The sequence below is a fragment of the Setaria viridis genome, chromosome 9 (genome assembly GCF_005286985.2).
Source record: "Setaria viridis chromosome 9, Setaria_viridis_v4.0, whole genome shotgun sequence".
Taxonomy (NCBI): Eukaryota; Viridiplantae; Streptophyta; class Magnoliopsida; order Poales; family Poaceae; genus Setaria; species Setaria viridis.
In genome coordinates, this window is record NC_048271.2 from 40,728,117 (window position 1) to 40,744,613 (window position 16,497).

The 16,497-nt window shown below is 47.4% G+C and overlaps 3 protein-coding genes across 3 annotated transcripts; all 3 read left to right on the forward strand.

Annotated features, from left to right (window-relative positions):
• The first annotated feature begins 144 nt into the window (after positions 1–144).
• On the forward strand, positions 145–4,908 carry LOC117837832 (protein LONGIFOLIA 2). Its single transcript, XM_034717607.2, has 5 exons — positions 145–952; positions 1,451–1,518; positions 1,614–3,251; positions 3,356–3,497; positions 3,984–4,908. The coding sequence occupies exons 1-5, from the start codon at positions 793–795 to the stop codon at positions 4,733–4,735; spliced, it is 2,760 nt and encodes a 919-aa protein (XP_034573498.1). The 5' UTR covers positions 145–792; the 3' UTR covers positions 4,736–4,908.
• A 1,314-nt stretch (positions 4,909–6,222) lies between these two features.
• LOC117837833 (nuclear transport factor 2) lies at positions 6,223–10,983 on the forward strand. Its single transcript, XM_034717608.2, has 9 exons — positions 6,223–6,397; positions 7,661–7,713; positions 7,794–7,931; positions 8,026–8,577; positions 8,756–8,945; positions 9,030–9,151; positions 9,221–9,286; positions 9,606–9,669; positions 10,042–10,983. The coding sequence occupies exons 2-9, from the start codon at positions 7,663–7,665 to the stop codon at positions 10,671–10,673; spliced, it is 1,815 nt and encodes a 604-aa protein (XP_034573499.1). The 5' UTR covers positions 6,223–6,397; positions 7,661–7,662; the 3' UTR covers positions 10,674–10,983.
• A 1,944-nt stretch (positions 10,984–12,927) lies between these two features.
• On the forward strand, positions 12,928–16,440 carry LOC117837108 (ninja-family protein 6). The gene is made up of 2 exons (XM_034716694.2): positions 12,928–14,044; positions 15,741–16,440. The coding sequence occupies exons 1-2, from the start codon at positions 13,519–13,521 to the stop codon at positions 16,160–16,162; spliced, it is 948 nt and encodes a 315-aa protein (XP_034572585.1). The 5' UTR covers positions 12,928–13,518; the 3' UTR covers positions 16,163–16,440.
• The last annotated feature ends 57 nt before the right edge of the window (positions 16,441–16,497 follow it).

Here is a 16,497-nt window from a genome sequence, read left to right on the forward strand (position 1 = left end):
ATGGAGGAAATGGAACACAACCGTCCACACCCAGTGAGAGATAGAAGAAGGAAGAAAGAAGAAGCTGATCCGGCACGCGCTCCAACGCAGCTCGCCATATGCGGATGCGGCGGCGGCTTGGCTTCTCCGTTTCTTTCCATGAACGGCCGAGGATGGGAGTGAATACGGCGAGGGGGAGAGGTAACCCTTCCAATGCCGCTGTTGCCGGGCAGCTAGCCGGGGGACCAGCGACGCCGCCGAACAAAGGAGCACGGTCAGAGCCGCTGCCGATGACCATGACTCCTTAACAAGTTAACATTCCCTGCCCTTCCTCCTCCAGGCCACGCTGAATGAGGTGGATGAAGATGGGGATGCATTCTGACAGCCATCACATGCCCCGCGCCCACAATGATCGGCCCACATGGCCTGTTCACTGGTATTGTATTGCGGGGTGCTGGTGCAGGGCCAGCCACGCCCCCCCTTGCACTGCAAGGACGACACATCCCCCTTCTCCCTCTCATAAATCCACGGCGCCTCTTGACATCTTCTCTCTCCCTCCTCATGACATAGCTGGTGAGCTGCCCACGAGCAACATTCCACTCAACTCTGAGTCCACCCATAGACCATACTCCGTAGAGACAGAAAGAAACAGAACAGAAATGAGAGCTCTGTAGTCGGCACCCGCTTTCGTTCTCTTCTGGTTGCGAAGTTCTTGCTGTTCTGGCAGATATATCCTCGGCCTCCAATGGCACCAAGTCCAAGGTGATCAATACCCAGTCTTCCAAAGGATTGTTTGAGCAAGAGCTGCCCAAAATGCCGGCCAGAATGGCGAAGGGCTTCTCCCAGGAGGTGACGGAGTTTGACCGGCAGATGGGGTGCATGGCAGGCATGTTCCAGATCTTCGACCGCCGCCGCCTTCTCACCGGTCGACGACGTGGCGGCAGCCCTGGAACCGGGAACGAACTGCCTCCAGGTACTTCTCGTTCTAGCAGCTCTGCTTTTGTTTTACTTCAGATTTTCAGAGTTTGTTCTTGCAACAAGAGTGCCTGTTCCAAGTCAAAAAAAAAGACTATCAGGAGACAGGTCGAGTTGTACAGCACATAATTCTGGAAAGTATAACCTGCATGAAGCCAAATAAAACAGGGTCTAAAGTTTACTTCACGTAGAAAGTACCATGCAAATAAAAAAACTCCCTTTCTTGGGATGCACATGGACAAGAAACTGACACCATGATGACCAAAGGTATACTGACAGCGAAGCAGTTGCAGAAATGTATACACACAGAACAGATAGAAGATAGATGGGGCCAAGGAAGACATCAAAAGTTACACAGTAATTATATTCATGCAAAAGAAAATGATCGAGGGTTCATATGTGTTCCGATGTTTACCTCTTTTTATTTATCATGTCCATGGATTTTCGTGATCACCTGCATCGCATGATAAATTGCATATGTGTTTCCTTTGTCTAGGTCACGATCTTCCAAGTAGCAGCACGTATGCCCTGGTGCATAATTCAGCTAATCCAAACACCACTCCGGTAATTTTCACATGTTACAGTAAACTTATATCTCACTCCTTGTTTCACCAAACCACGGATTACTCACCTTAAATTGATTTGAATTACTTGTGCAGGAGAATTCGTTCAGCAAAAGTATGGCTGAGAACACTATCCTCTCAATGGAATCATCAAGAGTATCTTCATCTTCGTCATCCTGCTCTTCATTATCATCCCTGGACGGCAGCAAACCAGTACAGCAGGAACTCCCTTACATCAACAAGGATCCTGCTGTAGGAAGGACAGTGAGGAGCTCACGAAGCTTAAAATCTTGCAATAAAGAGGTTAAATCCAAACAGAGAAATACTGATTTTAGAGATGTCGTAAAGGACTCCATCAACCGGGAACCTGGTGTCCTTGCCATCAAGACCACAACGATGGCGCAGAGAAATGGATTGCACAAAGACTCACCAAGGCCACTGTTGATATCCAAATCAACAGATGGAACCTACGTGATTGCGATCGATAGGAGCAGTGAGCTTCCAGCATACACTGATGAATCTAGAAGGCAACCACGTTTCTCCTGTGACGATCGACAGCTGCTGCAGCAGGTAGAAGCCCAAGATAGCCAGATGCCTTCATCAAAGCTCAGGGAGCTTCCTAGGTTGTCCTTGGACAGTAGGAAAGAGTCTGTCAAGCCAAGTTCGCATCTGAAAAACTTTGGTTGTGCAAAAACCGATGACAGTCTCTATGATAATGTGAAGAGCCAAGAATCCCCAAGCCATCGGCGGGCAAGTGGTGTCATTGCCAAACTCATGGGGTTGGAAGAGACTATAGATAGCTCTGGGCCTGCAAGATCACATAGACAAGCCCCTGACATTCAAAATGGTAACCCGTCAGACATCCCCAGGAGTATCCACCCTGATCCTAGTGTATCACAGCTGATGGCTCAACCTCCTATACTGAAAACCAAACCTTCCACAAGAATTGTCCCTGAAGCTGCACCTTGGAAGCAGCAGGAGAGGGGTATAACAAGATATTATGATGAAGCAAGGCCAATATCTGTATCCACCTATAATGACATAGAGAGAAGGCTCAGGCATCTCGCATTGTCTGAATGCAATAAGGACTTGAGGGCTCTCAGGATACTTGGCAATTTACACACAAAGCACACACCGTGTCAGAGAGATTACAGTGCCAGATTACTGCCCATTCAGAAGGCAACTGCTGAAGGAAACACTACTGGTAAAGACCTCCAGTCTCCAGTTGTGATCAATAAGACGGCAAGAAGAATCATGAGATCGAAAGCTTCAGTTGCTCCCCTTGCAGCCCCAAAAGTCCACCGAAAGTTGCAGCATGAAGAGCGTCCTTTCACCAGGAAAAGTGACAGCAGTGGCAGGAAGAAGATCCATTCTCACAACAAAAGAGATCATTCCAGGGCAGAGGAAGCTGTAAGCAGCATAATCTCACCACCGCCTTCTAGATCGTTGAGCCCAAGACTTGTGCAGAAGTCAGACTGTGGACGGATCCCTTTGGCAGTTCCACCGATGTCACCAGCCAAGACACTCAATGAAGTAGTGTCCCCAAGAGGCAGATTAAGGTCAAAAGCTTCACAAGCAAATAGCATCTGCCGCGATGATAAGATGTCAATAATTCCTGAAAGTAGAATTTGTTTATCCAAGCAGGTTGATATGGGCATTATCGATTATCCAAATCCTGTTAATGTCAACACAGCATGCAGCCAAAGTAATACAACTTCAACGTGGAATCATGAGGTACAACTAATTCCACAGTAAAGACCTGCAGTTGATTGTTGCATGTTTCCATCCTTTATCACCAGATAATGGTTATTGAAAGACTCCCTCCTTTTTTCCCCCAGGAAACACCTCCAATTCTATCTTCTGACAAGAAGAACATCCATACGCTGGAGAACATACCGAGTCCTATATCAGTCCTTGATGCCACGTTCTGTCAAGATGGACTGTCACCTTCTCTGAGAAGCATTTCAAATTCTTTCCAAGGTGAGAAATTTGTCTGTCAAACCATTCTTCACACAAGTATTATCATTGGGTTTCCATCAATCCAGAAACCATATTGTTCGTCACAGGACAAACATACTTAGCTGTAAGCACATCCAACAATCATAATGACAAGCAACTCATAATCAATGCAACCAAATGTGGCTCGTTGTCCAGCATACCAGGAAGAACCACAGTAAATTGGCAGTGCTTGTGCGAACCAGTTAAAGAGCACCAATTCTTCACTGCCAGTAGTAGTCCATGTCTGCACCTAACATCATGGAGCCCCACATGTTGCAAATGCCCATACAGGGACATAGTATATGTTTTCCTTGTGCATACATACTTATGTAGATGAGCCCACAAGTATAACTGATTTTCTTAGCTGGACTGTTCATGTTTAGCTTGTTCTCAGAGCCCCCACATGTTTGCTGGCTTGATCGTTCTAGCCCTTAACGCTCAACTAACCTTTTATCTTAACTTGTTCAGATGTTGCGACACATACATTGGATGAGTGCTGGAATCCAGTAAGCCTCCCTGACACCCCAACATTGAAGAAAAATATTGAGGGTAACCACATAATACCAGAAAACATGAAAGCCCTCATCCAAAAGCTTGAACTCTTGCAATTGTTGAGTGATGAGGCTCCCAGCACAAATGACAATTTGTTGACGGTAACTGCCAATAAAGACCGCCATTACATTTATGAGATACTCTCAGCATCAGGCCTCCTACGCGGTGAACTAAGCTCCAAGATGATCCCCTGTCGGTTCCAGTGGAATACACCATTATCTTTGGAAGTGCGTAGTCAATTCCAGCTGCCAAGCTATACAATCAATCCTGAGATTTTCCTTATCCTTGAACAAGCAAAACCAGCCGCAGGAAAGCTTCACCGCAAACTCATTTTCGATCTTGCAAATGAACTCATTGCTCAGAAAATACACGGTGGCGGTTCTGTGAGACAACAAGTGCAGATGATTATATGTAAAAAATCAAGCGGATGGCATCTTTTCAAGGAATTATGCTCAGAGATTGAAATGCTCCAACCTGAGGCCTCAATAATAAGATTCTCTGAAGAGGAAGAGGAAGAGCGCAAGCTAGCAAAGAATGCAGTACATGAAATGGGAAAATGGAAGAGTTTCGACAGCGAGCTACAAGGGGTGGTTCTGGACATTGAAAGGCACATCTTTAAGAATCTCATTGACGAGGTCATAAGTAGTGAAGCCATGAGAAAGGTGTAGGAAATGGAAATATAAAGGGACAGTTGTCTTTGAGAATCATATAGACTAAACGGTTTTATTGTTTTCCTATTTTCCATGAAGTTGACCTGATGGTAAATGTAATTGCATTTTAGCAGCTGTAAAGTATAATAAGTTGTACAAGTATATATGAAAAATCCTGTACAAAGAATTAATTACCCTACAATCTTTGATAGAAGATGCAAATACTACTGAAGAATAAAGTTGTTCCCTTGGCCATGCGAAGTTCAAATTCTAGCTCCTACGAACACCTAAAACCATCTGTCCCTACTATTTAAGCATATGTTTGGGCTAACGTGATAATTAGAACCACCTGGCATCAGCATTGTTAGAAGCATCTCACATTCTTACAAGCAACACAAAATTTATCTGATAGATCACAAATAGGAGTGTGTTTGGCTGGACCCAATGCTTTGGTAAATCAGTGGAATCGTACAAAAAGATCTTTTTGGCTCTTATGGCATCAAATCTTCTTGGCGTACTTAAACTTTGTTCTTAGAAAAAAAACATGGCTATATTTTGTCAGTCTTTAGTTACAGACCAAATATACCTGGACCCTAATTGACACTGGAACTCTATACTTATTTTTTTTTCACCTACGTTCCTTCAACACCTGCTTAACTGGGTATCTCTAACGCGAATTTCTCAAGGTGAGACAATATTCATCAGGCATTTGGAAGCAGGAAATGCTCCTAGGTTTGAGTCCATTATGTATTTTGGCCCGAAGGTGGTTAGGATCATATAATCCCCAGAGTTGGAGGCATCAAAACCTGAGTCCGATTCTTCGTTCCTAAACAAAACTACATATCCCAAAAATATTAAATCATTCGCTGCAAGGAAATGCGCCCAGACGAGAAGGAAATCATAATGGATTCGAGATGGCAATAAACAAAGGTGGGGTTTCGAAGCGCAAGGACCTGTTTACAGGAATTGTGAGCAGCCCTAGGACCAGAGCCATAACTTCCCTCGCGGTGGTCCGGGCTTCGGGGTAGCGGCTCCAAGAAATGGATCGATTCCTTCGACGCGAATCGCTAGTTCGGCCATGGCGGGGATCCTGGCCGAGCAACGCCTTCCTGTACTGTGACAATGCCTGAATGAAGGATTGAAAGGCGAGAACGAGTGCAGAAATGATGCAATTTCCTTTTTTTCCTTCTAAATTTACGCAAACGTAATGCTAATTGAATAGTGTTTTGTGATATTCCCTCAAAATTCATGTAGAATGAAACAACTAACAAAAATTCGGAGGAAAAAAATGTTTGGTAGAATAAAATTTCTGTGAAATTGCTTCCGAATTTCTTCGTAATCGAGCCCTCCGCTAGGTCAGTGACGCAGACCAGTGGACCCCACGAGTCAGTGCAGCGGTAAAAACCGCGACAGGGAAGGCGAGGGAGACCCCGTAAAGTAAAAACCACACGAGTGCGCGTACAAAACCCTTTCCAGCTTTTTAAACCCCTCGCCTGGCCCCGTGTAAAACTACCCGTGTTCGCCGCCGCCGCCGCCTCCCTCCTCCTCAGCCTTTCCTAGGGTTTCCTCCCGCCCCACATCCGCGGCCGCCGGCGGCGTCGTCTCGCGGCGGCGTCGGCGAAACCCGCCCGCCCGCCTCCTCCTCGGTCGCGCCGCGCCCCCCTCTCCTCCGCGACCAAGGTATTGCGCCTCTTCGACTCTCTGTCTCTTCCTTCACTGGTGGCGATCTCTCCGTCCTGTGGGTTTTGATCCGTCTCTCGATTGCTTGGCGTCGGGAAATGTCGCGGGAGGGTTTCGTGGGGTTCCTATGCTCGTTCCACCGGAGGGATTTGATGCCCGGCGCGGATTAGGTTTTTTTATTCCTCTACGGGCTTTGGACGAGCGCGCGGCGCTCGCCGTGGTGCTAGTGGTTCAATTTTTTCATTTTAGCGCGGATCAGGTGAGAGAATAAAGCGAGGGTCCAATGATTTTGTTTTGTCTCTTATGGAGGACTGGAATGGTTGATTAAATCGTCGAGTTTGTAGTCCTCTCAATTTTGCTTAACGCAAGTCCCTCTTCGGATTTGCTTGAAATCTTTGAATTCGATGGCTGTGGCTTTAGTGATTCCTTATGCTATGTGTTCATGGGTATTAATGAATTAAATCAAAATGGCTTCTTTTTGTGGACATGGGGTTCATACTACTCAGATTAGGTAGGACAAATTGATCTCATGTGTCATAATGTTTAATACCCAGACATTATAATTTTTTTAGGATAGAGAGATTTTGCATTGCATATTTTATTTGTTTCATGTGATCAGTAGCTGATACCTGATGAAATCTACTGTGCATAACAAATCACGTTGGACATTGTTGATGGAGTTGTGCAAACATGTCGTTCTGTCAGGGGATTATCTGGGAGATGCTGGTCATCACTCTAGCGAAAGTGGGTGGTCTGGAGTACTAGTAACCAAGAATTTCATGTTTTTTAGCCTTTTAGCTGCTATTTGCTAAAACTAGACCTGTTGTCAATATTAGGATTTATGAAAATCTATTTTTTTCTTATGTAAGTTTAGAGATAAAAAGTAATTCTGATTTCGCTCTTAGTATTCTTTCATTTACGTCCTTGATTGTCCACTCATTGCATTTGTGCTTGTATTCTTTCATTTCCGTCCTTGATTGTCCACTCATTGCATTTGTGCTTGTGGTTCTTGTGAGGTAGTATATTTGTGTCACTGTATACAGTCAACTACTGAACTACAATTTTTTCAGTACATGTAGACATTGTGTTTATCGATCCATCACCTTTGTTTTGCCATGTCTACTGTTTGTATTTTTCTTGGTTTTGCAAATGTTGCAGGCAATCATCTATTTATGTCTTGAAACTTCCATTCAAATCTTCTTTGCTAAATATAACCATCTAACTGTTGTTTGCGACAAGGCACTAATCTGTTCTTCCCCTCAGCAATGGCAGGGCAAGCAGGAAACCCAGCAAACCATCATATAAGTCCCCACGTGGTAATCTGTGTTCTCATTTGTTTCAGTTCAGTACTTAGAATAGTTACCAGGCTTGCTGAATGTTATTTTATTGTTTACAGATAGGCGGCGCGTTTGTTCAGCAATATTATCACATTCTACATGAGCAACCAGATCAAGTGCACAAGTTTTACCAAGAATCAAGTATGCTTGGTCGACCAGAGTCCAATGGAACCATGGTGTATGTAACCACTCTTGGTGTAAGTTCTAGTACCAGGATCTTCTGACTTTTGCTACAGTAGGCATACTCTCTGAAACAGAGATTAACTCTTGTGCCATCCTTCTTCTGAACAGAACATCAATGAAAAAATTATGTCTATGGACTTCAGGAATTGCTTAACAGAGATAGAGACGGCTGATGCGCAGTTATCTCACGAGGATGGTGTGCTCATTGTTGTTACTGGATCCTTGACTTCAGATGAAGGCGTTTGCCGTAGGTTTACCCAGTCATTCTTCCTAGCTCCACAAGAAAGTGGTGGCTATTTCGTTCTCAACGATGTGTTTAGGTTTATATCAGAAAGGAAACCGGCTGAAATTAATCAAGTTGTTACTCAAGAAAATGAAAGTAGTCAGAATGGTAGATCTGCATCTGAATCATGTTCAGCATTACCAGAACCTACTCCAGCTGACAGGAGTGTGATCTCAGACCATGTGACAACTGAGAATATTGTCACGGAGAGGCAAATTAGCAACCCCCCTGTTAATGGAACTGCTGTTGAAAATAATGTTCATGCCGAGCCACCTGTGCAAGTGGCCAAAGAGGATCCTAAAAAGGCCCCAGTCGCTGCTCCTCCCCCTCCTGCTCCAACTCCGACAGATGTTACTAAGAAATCTTATGCATCCATTGTAAGTTATTTATCATTCTATTCAGTTTATTGGGATAGACATGCTATTTTTAGTAACTCAAGTACCTTAGTGCTGATGCCTTGCTCTAAGTGTTGTGCAGAAATGATCTGGCTGGAATCACTTTGTGGACTTTTAGTTTGCTTCTTCTAATTACATACCTGTTACGACTTCCTTACAGGTGAAGGACATGAAGGAGGGCCCACCGACTCCACAAGTTGCCAAAACAACTCCATCAGTTGCCAAACAAAAGCCAGCTCCTAAGCCAGTGTCCAAGGCTGTCGAAGGCCCGGAAAAATCATCTGCGAAACCTACCCAAGCTAATGAAACCAGTGATGGGATTGTTGCCCAAAACAACTCTTCTCGCAATGGTTTGTTTTGGTTCTGACTTTTGCATTGCTTTCCTTTTTGGTGGTATTACTCTTTTAGCAATACTGACACTATATTGCCTGTAGAGCCAGGCTATTCAATTTTCATCAAAAATTTGCCTTTCAGTGCAAATATTGAAATTGTCGAGGAGGAGTTCAAGAGATTTGGCACTATAAAGCCAGGAGGCGTCCAAGTCCGGCACAACAAGGTTGGAACTTTTAGTTTTTTTTCTATTTGTGATGTTTAGTTTTAAACATTTCTTATTGCGTTGGTGCAGGATGATCGTTTTGTCTTTGGCTTTGTCCAGTACGAGTCCCAGCAGTCTATGCAAGCAGCAATTGAGGTTAGCCTTTTATTCAGTTCCTTCTAATCACTGACTGTTTGTACTAGTTAGCATCCTTTCTGGACCATGCCTTACTTGAAAAGTGGTAAATTTTCAGTGATCAAAGTCATCCTTTTTTTTAATCAAGATTTTGAAAGTTTTCAGCCCCTAAAGTACATTTACAATTCGCATTTATACTTTACTGCAAATTCACTGCATGTGTCATGCGTGGATGGTGCAGCTGGATATGTATATTTCAGATAACTGCTAAATCTTTTCTGCCTGATAAATATTTGATTATGATATTGGTTGTGATGATCTGTCCTATTTGTTTCTGCAGGCATCTCCGATTCATATGGAGGAGAAAGAAGTCCATATTGAGGCGAAAAGAGCCAATTCACGAGGTAGGCAATCTACCTGATCTGAATAGTAAACTGTAGAGAGTTTTATGCCAAGATGTATCCATTTCACCATTTGGTACTGTAGCTGTGCTAAATTCTTCCTGTTTGGTATTAAGTACCTTCCAGATAGTTTGACTTGTCAAAATGGTTTGTGTGTCTTGCAAATATGTGTAGAGGACATGACAAGATACTTTTTAGGGTGCTATTACCTGCTCACCTTGTTATTAGTGATTATTGGTTGGTATTATTTTGAAGTGAATATTCTAAATAGCATTATTTCATTACTTATTTTGCTGAGCATTTTTAAACACTTTGATGCTATTGTTTGATTTATGCAAATGTCTATGGGTACTCAGACTCTGTACAATGTTGTAGGTGGTCGTTTCCAATCTGGCAGGGGGGTGTACCATGGTGATAACTTCAGGGGACGTGGTGGCAGCTATGTGGACAATGCAAACTATAGAGGCAGCGACAACTTCAATCGCAGGAATGAAGGCGAGGGCTACAACCGCAGGAACGATGGAGACTTCTACAACCGCAGGAACGATGGAGAGATCTACCGCAGGAACGATGGAGAGATCTACAACCGCAGGAACGATGGAGAGAACTACAACCGCAGGAATGATGGCGATAACTACAACATCAGGAACGAGCGGAGTGATGGTGATAACTACAACCGCAGGAACGAGAGGAGTGATGGTGAGAACTTCAACCGCAGGAATGACGGTGAGAACTTCAACCGCAGGAATGATGGTGAGAACTACAACAGAAGGAACGATGGTGGCGAGAACTTCAACCGCAGGAACGATGGTGGCGAGAACTTCAACCGCAGGAACAACTTCAGAAATCACAATGAGTTCTCTGGTCGTGGACGGGGGCCACCTCCACCAGGGAATGGTTACCACCAGAATGGGAATGGTCTCCACCCAGCTCGACCCTTCCAGAATGGGAACGGGAGGTTCGGCCGTGTCAACAGTGGCCCTAAGCAATCGCCAGTTGCTGTGTAGAGGCATCAGGCGTCAAAGTAGGATGCTTAAGGCTACATTCAAGTGAGTGTAAGGATTATTTCTAGTAGGAGCATTGCTGATCAGACAGCTTCCAGGGGCATCTCAAATTCTTTTGTACTGTGTTGGGGTCGCTACAAGTTTAGTAGTGGCAGTCGTCCATTGATGGTAGGTGAATTTTGTTGCCGTTGATAAGCTTATCAACTGGTTGTTGGACTGGTGGTCCGTAACTTGTGTCATCTGCCGATCAGGATTGGGAGATTGGACACTTATCTTATGAAGTGGCGCATACAGAAATTTGTGCCCATGTTTACTACCGTTGTTAGTGTAGGAGAGGCAATGCGCTTGTTGCTATATCTTTACATGAAGCATCAGTAACTGCATCACCTCTGTTCTTGAGTTACTGCCTTGAGTTTTCCGCTGTGACAAAGCGAACGGCTTACGAGGAGAATATCAAACCTACGTAGTGCTTTTTTTTTAATTTTTTTTTCCGATATGGGATCATAATCTTTTGTATTTGTCCTGTCAGGTCATATTTGTAATATATTACGAAGTCAATTTGGCAATGAAAAGAAAACGAGGTTGGGGGCAAGGGGGGTATATAAACCCCACCTTCTGAACAATGGTGAGAAACCAGGGTTCGACCCTTGGTCGGCTAGGGCCTCCCCAGGGAGACTAACCAGCTGCACTACGGACCACGTCTCTTGATTTGGAAATGTAACTGTCAAGCATCGTAACAGGGTCCCAATGAGATATAGCTCCTGATTTACCCAGAGAAGTTTTTTTCCCCCAAAAAATTCCTATATTTGGATTGATGGAAGATGTAATTTTTCTTTCTATCTGTTAAGATCGATGAATCTCGCAGAATGGACACGGTGCCATGCATGGTGTTGGGGGTGCGGCAAGGCTTGACGCCTGAGCAATGAAATTCCAGTTTGTTGGGCCACTCGGGAGAGGCTGTTAACAAGCAAACAGCCAACGGCCGCCTCGTCCACCCCCTTGCTCGGCGCTTGGCCATTGCCCTCTCTCGAGCTTGGCGGATGCGTGGTCTCCTCGAGCACCGTACGTACGTACCCAGCTGGATAGCGCGATGGCCATCTCCCTCGTAATCTTTTCTTGCCAACTGATATAATCAGTAGCGTCTAGTGAGCTTTAACCTTGGGCACGGCCGCACCCCATACAAGCTGCTACTACTACTAGTGGCGAGGTCTCGACGGCGACGCGTCGAGGCGTGGTTGGATTCGCTCCCGATCCGGTGGATCACGCGCGAAAGCGACGGTTGAAGAAGGCCATGGGAGCACAGCGGAGCAGCCCGTCCGCGTCGACTGGTCAGACTCGACGGCTCGCTGCTCAAGTGGCCGCTGCTGCGTGCTGGCCGGACGCCCGGACGTGACCGCCATGGGACGAGGCCTACCTCTAGTGTACTAGTACTCCAACCCAACCCAGGTTAGTTCTGCAAGTGCGGGTCCCTCGGCGCTGGACGCCTGTCGCCGTCCGATTCGACCTCGTGGTCGTGGCTCGGGCTCGCGGCGTCCTCCTCGAGGTCGGTGGTCCGTCCGATCCGGCCCGATCCGACAGCTAGCGCAAGTGCGCGTCGTGGCGTGACTGCCAGGCCGGCAGCGGCGTACGTGGCGGGTCGGGGCGTCAAACACGACACCGAAAGGCGGGGCAGGGCAGCCCCCACTTGCAGCACCAGCACGACGGTCCTTTTCCTTCCTTTTTTTCCCCCCTCCTTCCCATTGGATGCTGCCGCCTGGGCCCACCGCCCCATCCGGCCACGGCCCCACCGGCAACAGCAAGCGCCCAGCTAGTTGCAGCGCCACTTGCGCCCGGTGGTCTCTGACCCTTGGCTTGCCACGCACGTCCGTACCTGTTGCTTGCATAGTTGCATTGCCTTCACCTTGAGCTCTGCGCATCCTCCTCCAGTCTCGGCTTACGGCGGAGCCAAGCCGAGCCGAGCTGCTGCTCCTGCGGGAGCTCTCTCTCTCTCTCGGCTTGACTCCTCATTCCTTTCCCAAGAGAGCTTGTTCCAGGCAGGGATCCAGCTCAGCTCGGCTCGTGCTCGTGCTCGTCCCGGCTCTCGCCGGCCCAACACGTGTCGGCGCCCACCACCGTCGCCCACCAAACACGGCTCCCCCCAATTATCTATAGCCTCCAACCCACTTGCCTCCCGCGCTAATCAAACAATTATGGACACATAATCCCTCCCTCCCTCCCTCCCCCACCCAAAGCGAGAGAGAGAAAAAAGAAATCCTTTCCTTTCCTCCCCCAACCCAATCAATCGAGAGGGAGGACGAGCAGCAGAAAGAAAGCGAGCGAGCCATCAGATTGGACGGCCACGTCCCCCCTGTCTCCTCTCACCAATCCCGCCCTTCCACCACCACCCCCCGTCCCTGCCCTGCAAGCTGCAGCTACCTGCCAGAGAGAGGGAACGGAGAGATCTGATTGCTTCCCCGCCCCCGGGCTTATCTCCTCGCTCCCCCCATCTAGCTTTCCAATCCGCCACTGTCACCATATCTTCCGCCCCCGATTCTCTTGGGCGAGGAGGGGGCGGGCGGGGGGGCTAGCTAGCTGCCTGGGCCGCCTATCCCTTCGCTCGCTGTTGTTGTTCTTCGGTGCCCCCGCCCGCGGATTCGGCGCCGGTTCTCGGGAGATTCGGCGGCATGTGTCGTGGTCGCTAGCAGCGACCCGTCGGGGCTTGAGCTCACCTCGTTTGCTCCCCGATTTGTTTCACCCGCCCAGCCGGAGCATGGATTCCTGATTCTGATCGTGCCGGAGCTCGTTCCTTCCTTCCTTCCTTGCTTGCTTGCTTTGGGAGTAGCTGCCCGCGTCCGGCGAGGGCTAGGGAATGGCGTCCAGGGACTTCCTGGGCGCATTCGGCGGCGGCGGCGTCCGAGGCGGGGGCGAGGGGGCGCGGCCACAGGCAGAGGACGCGGCGGCGGGCGGCGCGGCTGGCGGCGAGTCGGACGACGTCGAGCTCAGCCTCGGGCTCTCCCTCGGCGGCCGCTTCGGCACCGAGGCCAAGCGCCAGCGCCTCGCGCGGTCCTCCTCCATCGCCTCCGTCTGCTCCGTCTCCTCCCTCGACGGCGACGACGCCGACCCGTCCCCGGCCGCGCCGCTCCCGCTGCTGCGCACCAGCTCGCTGCCCACCGAGACCGAGGAGGAGCGCTGGCGCCGCCGCGAGATGCAGAGCAGGCGCCGCCTCGAGGCGCGGCGGAAGCGCGTCGAGCGCAGGAACTCCATGGGCGGCGCCCCGCCCTCGGCGCCGCCCAAGCCAGGCGGCGAGGCGACCGCGACCGCTGCCGCCAACGGCGTGCAACTCAGGAGGTCCGTCGGCTCGCAGGGGAGCAACTCTGTCAACACCGCGGAGCAAGGTATACGAGGATGAATCCTAACATTGGTGCCCTTAATTCGTTCCGATTCCTCTGTTTCTCGTGTTCAGCAGCTACTAAGGCTTTGTTGCTACTGCGTGTTCTCGATGGGATGCATACAACTCGATTCACACCGCTAATGCACTAGTCAGCAACTTTTAGTATCCGTTATGCGCACCAGATTCCTGAAGTAGATGTGCTGGGTTCAAAATTTTGCCGTGTGCTGCCTTGGTTCTCCAGGCTGACACGTGTGCGAGTAGTCGCCACAAATCCGAGCCAGCCACCTCATCACACGTTTTACTTTTGCTTGGATCATAATTGCAAAATGTGCCAGCATGTGATCCAGGCTTTGTAATCTATTATCTCTGGATTGGGCTTGACAATATGGCAGAGGAATGTAAAGTTGCCTGCGCAAGACGAATCATAGCAAGGCAGCACCGCAGCTGGATTCGTCACTTGAACATTGCATCCCGCAAGCTGTGGTCATATTGGCAATGAAAAATATGAGCGCTGCAACTTTGAAGTCCAAACATGCCCTAAATGTCTAGATGAGTTGAGTTCAAAATTTTCACTTTGCCCCTGGTTTTGCTTGAATCGTTGATTGGTGGCTAGTCACGTGCCCCTACGGGTCCAGAACTAGGCAGCTGCAATTTTGGCATTTATTCTGGATATTATGGTATTAAATCCTGGAGCTCCTCAGTTGCTGACTCTTAGGAATTACTAACTAAATTTGGTGTCAGTCAATGTGTCAACATGCGATCTGAACATGACAGTGTCCAATATTTGGCACACTATAATGTGATAGTGAGATGTAAAGTTGCATGCACTTAACCAACCATAGCAAGGTAGCTAGGGCCTAGGGGGTCATCATTTCAGAACATTGCATCCCACAAGCTCTAGTTGTATTTTTGGCAAGCCAAATTTTGAGCACGACATTCTGAAATCCAGACAAGGCCAAAAGAGGATGATTTTCATGTGTGATGAATTCGGTGTTTGGGGTTGTGGTTATGAACAAAAATGTAGACAAAACCCCTTTAACAAGGTTAGCTGAACCCTTACTAGTTACTACTTGAGTATCTGGCAAGCATGCCCTTTCGAAACCGTCTCCCCCCTCTTTCAGTGAACATTCAAATGTCATTTCTCCTCAACTTACAGCTGGTTCCTGGGAATTCAGTTGCTAGTTGGCTATCTCCGTGCTTACCTTGACAAGGGTGATTGGATGCCAATTAATACACCACTATAAATTGATTCAACAATCTAATTTTGGACAGTATCTTGATGTTTATCATGCAAGACCGCATGCCTGGTTGAAACTTAAAAGTGAGGCTTAACATTAGTTTGATAGGCACTTGTTTCTGAATCACAGAAAGCTAACACACACACACACACACAATTCGGAAGTTCTACAAGTTTTGCATTTGCATAGCATGCATATCTGAAGTTCTGTTAGTTTGAATCATGGACCTCTCAATCTTTCTGAAGTCTATTGTTCAAGGCTTGAAGCACACCACATGATATTTGATTGATATTCCATTCTGTTGTCGGTAGTTGGACGAAATAATCTTGCATTTTTAGTGTGATGATTGTTCTGTCATGAAATGGAGATCAATCTAGTAAAAAATAAACTGTTCCTTCAGTTTCTGCTTGCATTTCCCCTCATCGTCACCGGGAATCTAAGTCTTTGCTGTTGTCTTCGCAGGTATTGGTGGAAGCGCAGTTTGCCAGTCCACTGACTCAAAGAGTCCATCAACCTCTGATAATACAAATCAAAATAATATGCTTCCTCCAACCAAAGCAACTGAGAAGCCACAAAATGGCACTTCGACAGAGCAGCCTCGGCTGCGGACGCTTGGGTCCCTGACAACGAGAACGAGCAGCTGCAGTGATATCAGGAAGATTATGATGGAGGACATGCCAATGGTCTCATCCAAGGTGGAAGGTCCTAATGCCAGGAGGATCGACGGTTTCCTGTACAGGTACAAGAAAGGTGAGGACGTGAGGATAGTCTGCGTCTGCCATGGTAGCTTCCTCACTCCGGCAGAGTTTGTGAAGCACGCTGGCGGCGGAGATGTGTCGAACCCGCTTAGGCATATCGTTGTCAACCCCTCGCCGTTCTCCTGAAGACTGAAGAGAGGGTTACCCTGTTGTTGGTACCTATTGTGCTGTAACATGTAGGCTTCCTGTTTCAGAGTCAAACGGAAAGTCTCTGTATTTTACATAAATTGAGAGAATGACAGCAAATTCAAGAGAAACATCAGGTGCAAAAGTTAGGGTTGTTTACAAAATTACAATGATTTAGCTTCTGCCCGCTGGTATAGGACACAAGCCTTCTGAAATTGCTGGAGCACAATCACCAGGAACTATCCTTTAATATTAATATGCCTGAATTTACTCGTGAATTTTGTTTCCTTTCAAATTTAGACTACACGATTTCTTGCAGGCTCGTGACAGTACAT